At 41.0% G+C, this 9,579-nt stretch overlaps 1 protein-coding gene and 1 long non-coding RNA gene across 2 annotated transcripts; both read right to left on the reverse strand.

The window, feature by feature from the left end:
* Positions 1-1,773: 1,773 nt before the first annotated feature.
* Positions 1,774-6,036, reverse strand: LOC133960600 (uncharacterized). The gene is made up of 3 exons (XM_062395341.1): positions 5,152-6,036; positions 4,110-4,223; positions 1,774-3,258 (listed from the first exon to the last, which is right to left on the reverse strand). The coding sequence occupies exons 1-3, from the start codon at positions 5,915-5,917 to the stop codon at positions 3,164-3,166; spliced, it is 975 nt and encodes a 324-aa protein (XP_062251325.1). The 5' UTR covers positions 5,918-6,036; the 3' UTR covers positions 1,774-3,163.
* Positions 6,037-6,642: 606 nt separating this feature from the next.
* Positions 6,643-9,264, reverse strand: LOC133960602 (uncharacterized). Its single transcript, XR_009921936.1, has 3 exons — positions 9,091-9,264; positions 7,550-7,629; positions 6,643-6,903 (listed from the first exon to the last, which is right to left on the reverse strand). It is a non-coding gene; the product is annotated as an uncharacterized LOC133960602 (long non-coding RNA).
* Positions 9,265-9,579: the final 315 nt, after the last annotated feature.

Here is a 9,579-nt window from a genome sequence, read left to right on the forward strand (position 1 = left end):
GTAGCAGGGGAAAATTAGCTTTTAATAAATTAATTGATAAGTCGACCAACAGAAAATTACCCGTCAACTATTTAGATATTCTCTTTTTTCTACTTTAAATTTCCTGTTGTGATTCTATTAATTATTAATGTTGGTGACATTTCCTTGATAAATGGGTGGAGGTTTTATAACCTCTGCTAAGGAGGTTATGTTTTCATCTCTGATTTGTCAGTCAACAGGTTTACTGGACCAATAACCACACAACTTGTTAGAAGGAAGCTGCATGGATCAGAGATGAACCTATACAGCTCTGTTGAGCTCTACTGAGTGCCAGTCTAGTGAATGAATCTGGAATCTTCTCTCAAACCCCCCCCCCCCCCCATAGGGTTTGTAGTGTGAAGCTAGTGAGGTGTTTTATAAAGATGTGATCGAAAACGTCAGAACAAGTGAATCCACATTATTTCAGCAATAACAGAAAAAAAAGAAGGGAGTTTCATTTCACTTCACAACAGTTCCTCCTATCAGCATGCTGCGTATAAAGAGATGTATAAAAACCTACTCATTTTGGCAGCATAGTAGGAACATTATAGACTGCGGTTAGAGTCAAAGATGAATCAAAAGAGATTAAATTAACAGGTGCACAATTCAGAAAGTAGAGGAGGAGAAGAAAGAACGATATAGAGGTAAGAATCACCCCGATTGTGGACATCATTAATGTTTATTTGTGTCGACATGACTATCAGTACAGGACTCTTTTGATATATTTTATTATATATTTTTATTGTTTTTTATAGCTTACAAATTTGTCTGCCTGTGTGTGCATCTGTTTACAGTTCAAAAGTTCTTGGGGATGCATGACAGTTTGCCTGTGTATGTTGGGGGGCGCCAATTTTCAATCTCGCCTAGGGCACCAACATTACCAGGGCTGGCCCTGACCAGTGAGCTGAGCTCCCAACTACGGTTCAGAGCCGAGACACTGGCCAGAGAAGAAAACACTTGGAAAACGTTGCTTGATTGGTCTGCATATGTGTGCCATGAGTGATGGATAATGTAGTGCGAAGTCGAGTTAGTTGGTTTAGGTTAAGCTACATCGCGGACATTTTACGGGCACTGAGCAACGACATGATGAAAGCATTCGATTTAGACAAAATCCTGAGGAGAAAGTATTGAAATGTCCAAAGCATTAAACAGGTAGGGGTGGGGCACGTGACAATTCTAGGCCAATGGCTGTAGGGTTTTGTTGGATGGCAGGCTCTCATTGGCTGATGAGTTGGCATATCAAGGGTGAATGAGGAAGGGGAGTGAAGAATACAGTGGTGGATGATAAGAGTGTTGGAGTTACGAAGTGTGATGTGTTCGTTGGACTTTAATAAAGTTACACATAAAGAGAGAAGTTTCCTGTCGTCTGTACGCGAGGACGCTACAATATGAACGTGTTCACCGTTCAAATTCATTATTTGTCATTGAGTTGCGTTCAGTTCATTGTCTCGTAAAAGTGAACGTGTTCAATGAACGCGTTCTTTTGCGTTCGTTCATGCACAACACTGAAACCCAGGTACATAATGTTTGGTTTGGTGGTGCTCACTTCTACATGCATCCTCTGTGTTTTCTTATTAAGACTGGTGACAAAAAAGGAATATGAAATAAAACAAAAAGAAAATATCCATGCTGTTTACAGTTTTGTAGTAAATATGGTTGTCATGCTTTAAAAGGTAATATGTGGAATTGTCATGTTGACTGACGGATGCTGCTGTCTGAATATTTAGTGAAAAAATGTAGAGAAAGTTCTTATCAAGAGATACACAGGATGGTTTTATTTATATTACTGTACAGACCGCTGGCAGTTTGTAGACTACATTAATACATAAAAAAGTGAAAAGCAGACTATGCAGTTTCTGTTAGAGATAAGGCTATTGATACTAGCAGTCGTGTAAAGGCACAAATCCTGAAAACAGAATCCTAGGGTCAGTCAAAATAAGAAAAGTTGGGCCCCCTTTTCACAGTTACTCCTGTTTTCTGTGCAGTTAAACAGTTTTTCTTCACTTGATCGCGCTCCAGGTTAGATATGCAATAACTTAACACAACAGAAAGTATGTCAATTTACACATTCAGTCAGCACTACATAAGGAACATCACACTAATACTGGTAAGGTCTCCATTTGATCTCATTCTTTTGATATCATGGTTTATGTTGATAATTTTCCTACATTGTCATACGCATGATAGGGAACAATACTCAACATAGTTACTGGCATTCAAACCGCAATTGATTGGCATCTGTTTGGCTCTAAATGCGACTGGGATACTTTCCCCACATGGTGGCACCAACAGCCAGAACTGTTGACATAAGGCAGGTTGGGTTCATGGATTCACGCTGTTGGTGCCAAATTCTGACTGTGGTCAAAGTCACATGATCACATTTACCTTTGGTTTCTGATGTTTTATATGAATACGATCTTATCCACTAAACTGCTGCCACATGATTGGATTAGTGTATAAATTGTATTAATAACCAGGTGTACATGTGTTCCTAATAAAATGCTCAATTCATGTATCTAAAACCAACATATTGGAAGGATCTGGAAATAGTAGATTTTGACACAGAGCTCCCTTTAAAAGATAGAGCTTCAGCCAGGTACACTAATAAAGACCTTTATCATGTCAGCTGACACTGTGATTTAATGGGGTATTTTCCAAAATAAATGATAATGAGCACAAATAAAAAAAATTCAACTATAGCACAGACCAGTTGATAAACGGTACGCCTGGAGTTTGGGGGTCCCGTGGAGCAGTTGCCCTCATTGCCCAGTTGTTAATCATGTTCTGTGTTTCGACTGTGCATCATGTTAAAGTTGTAAATGTGCTGTAAAATGTCTACTTCCACTATTGTGCAGTCTCAGAATGTAATAAGCTAACGTACAAATCTCTATCTGAAGGTCTCTGCCCCCCAAAAAACGTACGTTAATGTGTTTCAGCTTCTACTGCTCTTTACATAAACAACAATCAGCAAGACGGCAACAGATTAGACTGCTTCAGGAATCATGTTGGCTCAGCATTTGGGATTTTGAGCACCATAAGGAAATCCCTGTTTTAAGGCGCTGCAGCATCATGAGGCCAACTTCACAGTAAAACCAGGATTGTCCATAGCAATAGGCCTGCAGCCATAAGGTCACGTGTCCGGACATCAGCTGTCACCTCCAGGTGGTTCTCCGTCCACATGACGCCCAACAGTCACAAAATTGTTTTTTTGCAGAGGGATTCCTTCTTCTAGACTGTCACCTGTAAAACATTAATAAATACTATTACATACAATGCAACCAGAGTTTGGTGCGGTGTGGCCTAGTGGTTAGAGTGGTGGTTGTTCAAACAAGAAGGTTGCCTGTTCAAACCCCACCCTCTCCCATCTGCATGCCGAAGTGTCCTTGGCAAGATAATGAACCCCTAAATGGGCCCTCATAAATAATGAGTGTACTAATTGTAGGTCGCTTTGGACCAAAAGCGTCAGCCAAATGACATGTAATGTAATGTAAAGTTTAAAGAAAATAAAAAAACTGTGCTCTCTGTTATAGCTTCAATCGTCAATGGCTAAATATTCAAGTTTAACATGAGAATGCTCCTAACATTTTTGTGTATAGATTCAATCTGACATCCAATCCATTACACAAGTTGTGTTTTTCAGTTGTATGTTCCCATTGAGGATAAACAATAGTAAAAAGGTAAAAGATTTCTTATATTCCCCCCAAAAAGAAATTCATTGGTCTTCCTAAACCTTACGACCACATTGCATTTAGCTATAATGAAGCTGGATCCTGCTGTGTCATCTAAAACCGATTGATTTTTCTAAATTATCATCACTGCATTAAATCTGATGCTAAGACAAGCTCACAAAGTGTTAATATGTGACTTGCCCTCTGTCTGTAGATCCTGTGAAATACTGGGAACCTGTATCTAGGCCTTTAACCCGTGTAGTGCAATCTGGGACATAAACACCAACTCCAGGAGTACAAGAACAATCTGATGTATATATACATAAGGATAGAAAAGAATAGAAAAAAGGAGGTTCAGAGAAAATGCCCAGTGGAAGTGGAAATGCCTGGCTCTATCAGTGTGAATAGGGGTGAAGCAGCTACCTCTTTGCCTGCTGTTCGTAGAGTTGTTGGTCTGACCGCCGCCTCCTCTTCTCCGATGCCAGAACAAACATTGGAATGGCCAGAGAAGCGGGTTCCCTCTATTCCTGGTATTATCTAAAAAGAGGCAATAATAAAGCATTTAGCAACTTGGCAGCTTATCTAAGGGCCTGCTTGTTTCATGAATGCTCCTTTTGTTCCCGGGGCCTTTGCAGCCATGCCTGGGAAGAAAAAATGTGTGCAGAAATGTGTGATCTCGTGAGTGTCATGGACTGACCTATATAATGGAGTGCACTTACACAGATTACAACACGGCCTGCAGGAACGTAGACTGTGATTGAACTCATTAGTGGGTTATCAATTGAATTATTCGATGGTTTTCTGAATGAAAGGCATTGTTATTTTCCTTTCAGTTAATCTACATATGAGCTGTAGGATTGTGTGATATATGTACAATATAGAGCCATCGTTTGAAGTATCTTTACCAATTTTCAAATGTTGGCTGTGCATCAAACTGCATGTTGTCCTCTTTAAAGATAGCAGGGTTCAAACTCCATGTCAACAAACATCTGCCCTGCTGATGTTCATGATGGGCTAATACTTGTTTAACATACTACATAATTCTACACTAATCACATATTACCTGAATATGAGGATGTGCGTTAATACATGTACAACTTTGCAGACATTGTTCTTGATGCTGAGCATGTTGGCCTATGACTAGAAATTTAGTTACTTTGAACACGATGGCTTTCTTAACCAAAGACATTGCTATTTCCCTTTAAGTAATAGTTACACATGAGCTGCATCGTTGTGTGATATCTGCACAATAGAGGCCCTTGATTTAAAGTTTCAAATCTGAACCAAATTGAAATTTGTCAAATATGTCCCGATTCACTAAACTGCATGGTGTCCTGTTGACAGACTCCAGGGGTCAACTCCATGTCATCGAGCATTTGCGCTGAAGACATGTGCTTGGCCAAAAAAAGACACGTTCCTGTCAATTCTGCACGAATCACAAACTTGAACATGCGTCATAATACACCTGCTGTTTGGGACGAGTGTAGCACTCTGCAGGTGTTTCTCTTGATGCTGAGCATGTTGGCCTCTCGGTTCGGGATGAAACAGTCGCTCCATATCGTCTCCGGAGGATGTTTATGGAACACTGAGCGGATCAGACTCTCCAGGAGCTGCGCGCACCGGCGGGTCTCGGCGCTCTCCTGTCTGGCGTGGATTAATCCAATGAGAGCCGGCCGCGGGATCCTGGCACGCTTCGTGCGCGCCCTGACGTCCTTCAGGATCTCCTTTACGCACAGCTCGCTAGAGTCTGTGGCGACAAACGTCTCTCTGAAGATGAAGATGATGATGGATGAGTCTATCGCTCGCTTCACGCTGGAAATGTCGGCCCTGCGCGTCGCTGTCCTCTGAGCAGACCGCGCCTTGCTGTCGCCGGAGCTCGTCTGTGCCACCGGACAAGCTCCTACATCCAAATCTTTGGGCCTCTCTGCCAGAGGGATTTCATTACTACACGTAGCTGCCTCTGTCTTGCTGTAGATGTGGTTCTGGCTCGCAGTGTCTTCTGGGTTGTCTGGGGAGGAGGAGTGGGGCTGCCCGTTGCTTTTCACATGGCTGCTGCCGTGAAACATGTCTCGTAGGAACTCCTTCAGGATCCCGGCGTCCTCCACGTCTTCCTCTTTACTTTCACGAACATCACAGACCAAGTAAATCCGCTCCTTTCCTCCGATCAGAGCCACGGTCTTCTGGAACTCCTTCTCCTCGTCGGGCAACGTGTCCTCCACCAACTCTGCCATCCTTGCGCAACTGGCGCAGCGCGGATCCGTGTCTTATTTACAGTGGGGAGTCGGGACGTTCACGACCACAGTCATGACCGGTGAAGTGCAGAGCTACTTCCTCACGGTCATGGGCAGCTCCACCAACAGGGAGGGAACAGATACCCGGCGTCTGGTGCCATTGGCTCGTTCGTTTAATGGGCGGGGTCAAGTGCCAGTCACTGAACACGACACAGACATTAAAATTAATCTTTGAAGGCATCTGTTGGTTTTTTTGGGACTATACGGTGTTTTTATACTTTGCTTTAAAAAATGTATTGTCGGGTTTGACACACATACACGGAAGAGAGTCCCCCCCCATGCAACCTCAGAATCTCAGTGGCCATGGTCCACATCTAAATGCAAAGGGATAAAAACTAAACTCTTATCTCAAAGGGAAGCAGAGATCTGTATTTAGCACATTGTCTACCTCCTGTCATAGCAAAGCAGTAAAAACCTTGTATCTTTGCACCAAATGTACGTAGTTTACCTACGTATATCAATTTACTTTATCATTATCATATATGTGTTTCTGTGAAAACTTTGTTTATTACCCCTAGCCTTGTTTATCTATTGTTTTCTTATGTTAATTTATGTGTGCTTTAAGTTGTTTGCTTATTCATGAAGTTTATTTAAACATGTTTAATGGATAATTAAAAACACAAACCTTGAACTAAAATATGTTTAAAAGGAAGAAGAAAAACATATTTTGTAATTTACATTTTTTATTAATGTCTCCAATAATCTGTCTCCGGTCTGTTTCTATGGATTGCTGTACACTGTCTGAACAACAAATTTACCCTCGGGTACTAATAAAGAAACCTAACCTAACCTAACTTAACCTAATCATAGAGATTGTGGGGTTGACTGTGGATGATGACATCTCTGGGTGCAGCAGCTGCTTTCTTTATTCCCACAATTCTCATAGTGAAGACTCCTGGCTTCCCTCCAGTGTTGTAGAGTCCTGGCTTTACAGAGAAAATGCAGAAAAACAAAGACCCAACAGTCACAAGCAGCAACTTCAACACAGCAGCTTCAAGTGTCTCCCCTGCTCCTTCAAAAACTAGTTCCAGCGATGCTCGACCTCCCCTTCATCAGCAGTGTGCAGAGCTCGAGAGACTCTAATCTTTTAATCCACACATTCCTGTTAATAAAGGGCTGTCAGTCAGAAACGTCCAGAGTTCACAGATTCAAGGTAAATAACTTTGGCTGCTGATTGCTTCACTGTTTACTGGTGAATAAATTACATATAACAGAGTCTGACCAAAACCAACACAGGTTTCAGTCTCTGACCTTTAGACTCTGTGAGCATTGATTAGTTGGGAGGTGACTTTGTTCCTCGTCAAACTAAATCTTCACTCACATGTTTATCAGGACATTATGATCTAACTAATGGAGTAACTGGGGGTGTGGGGGGGGGGGGGTGTATTCTTAAATCCTATGGGAAAAGCACATTTGAGGTTCTTTTTTTGTTTGTCTTTCAACCAAAGATTATTTTAAGTTTGTAGTTGAACTCATCAAACAACCCCCTAAGAACATTAATTAATTTCCTGAACAGACACCACAAGGGAAAGATATATGATATGACTTTAAAAAGTATTAATATCTACTGACCTGTTTGCTGAGCGAGAGGAGGAACTGAGGGTCGAGAAGCTCACCTGGACCACTGAGAGATACACGGAGACCTAAACGAACTTCAGAAACAAAGAATCGTGAGAGCTGTTGTTGATGTTGGGTTATATTGAACTGATTTTAGCCATTTATTAAAAAGTCAGACATTTATGTAATTTGGGCTTTCACTGATGTAAATAAAATATAATACAAATAAATGGTTTAAATGAGATATCGCAGAGTTATCCATTCTTTCTTGAGACAAGTCAGACCAGATGTCAAAATATGAATGTCCTCCTAAAAGAATAAATCACTAAACTTTAACGAAAGAAAAAACATTTAATAATAAAACTGAAGGCTCACCGATGAACTGACTGGAGCGATGTGGGCGGATGTGATAAACAATGGCTGACTACAATCCCTACCTTCTTTCTCTCTCCTGACAGGCCACAGTTATTTTGAAGTTTCTGTCCCTTCGACTGAACGCACCTGTTTAGCAACACTTTCTTTTCCCCCTGAAAACCCTGTTTGAAAACCTTTTCATTTTCTCCAACTTACCTTTCTCCCATTTCGACGATAAATTCTGTAGTTTTGGCATCAAACTAATTACCGAAGCAAAAATTCACTCTTTTGCTTCCAGCATGTGACTGAAGTCTTTAAAGTTAAACTGTGTTGTGTTTCAGACTGCAGAGGGGAGTGTAACAATGATTTTGATTTAGTGTGTTATTGCTCCTATGCTGTTGTAGAATATACATTAACCTTTGAATTAAATCTCAGGTCAGTCAATGGACATGTGTAGAACATCAAACAGCGACATGGTTGATTTTCAAAACATGATCTGTGATTTTTATAGAAATTTTTTTCATTTTCCCTAAATTGTGCAGCTGTCAAATAGGATTTGGGGAGATGTGTAATCACAGGTAGAGCTGCTTTGACTTTAAAGCAACTTAATGCAACTTTCTACCTAAAAAACCTCTCTAGCTTTTACTTCAAAATTACTTTTAATTATATGCTTTTGTTCAATGTAACTTTGGTGAGTGGGTACGACTCTCTGAGAAGTATGCAGCTGACTGATGGCCTAAGCTTAAATGGACAGAATCAGGTCCGGCAAGTTCACGAGTAATGCTGAAGTGTAGATCAGTTAAAAAGACCTAGAAGTCATTCCAATCCAGCATTTATGTCTAGTATATAGTGAGGGATTCTAAACAGAGTTTGGTGTATTTGTTACAGCTGCAGCTCTTCTGGTTCAAGAAGCCAGGGATTAGGGGTAATATCCATCGTGGAGTCATAGATTGATAAGCTTTATTTTTTCCCCTACATGGAAACCAATTCATCAATCGGACACATATAATATATATATTTATATTTTTTTAAATGCCATATTAATTCTGATTCTTGTATCCATTTGACATAAGACCAGGGGGAAACAAACAAGAATGCAGTCGTTGGTCGGGGTCAGCTTATCTTTACTCGAAATGACCTTTATTTTCATGTCATCGTGCTGTGATTAGTTGAGCGGGGGGGGTGTGGTGCAGTTGTGCAACCTGAGATTTTCTTGTCTGAAAGTAGATCTCTGAGAGCAGAGAGATGAGAGGTCGTCAGGAGGTTCCGAGGCAGATCAGAGTGTTCAGCGTCACCAGAGCCCGAGCTGCTTCTTCTTCTTCTTCTTCTTCTATGGACATAATTCTCTGTCATGTTGGTGTCATACTGAATCTGCAGTGACACTGGCTGGACTGTTGGCAGAAGACAGGTTACTAAGTTATGAGCTTTAGATTTAAAAAAGTAAAATGTACAATGACTTTGCTGCTGGAATGATTATTAACTTGGCCTAGTTTCCTCTTGAGGTAGATACAGAGAAACACTGATAACCTGGAGTGAAGGCGTTCTGCAGGAGTGGTTGTGTATCTGATGACCTGGGGGCATTTCCTCTCCACGGCTCCGATTCCTGTGACGAACCTGAGGAATTGTGTTCAGTGAACGTTAAACAGAATCTCCCCTGCTGATATCGTATATGGTTGGAAACATGAGTGATT

The sequence above is a fragment of the Platichthys flesus genome, chromosome 9 (genome assembly GCF_949316205.1).
Source record: "Platichthys flesus chromosome 9, fPlaFle2.1, whole genome shotgun sequence".
Lineage (NCBI taxonomy): Eukaryota > Metazoa > Chordata > Actinopteri > Pleuronectiformes > Pleuronectidae > Platichthys > Platichthys flesus.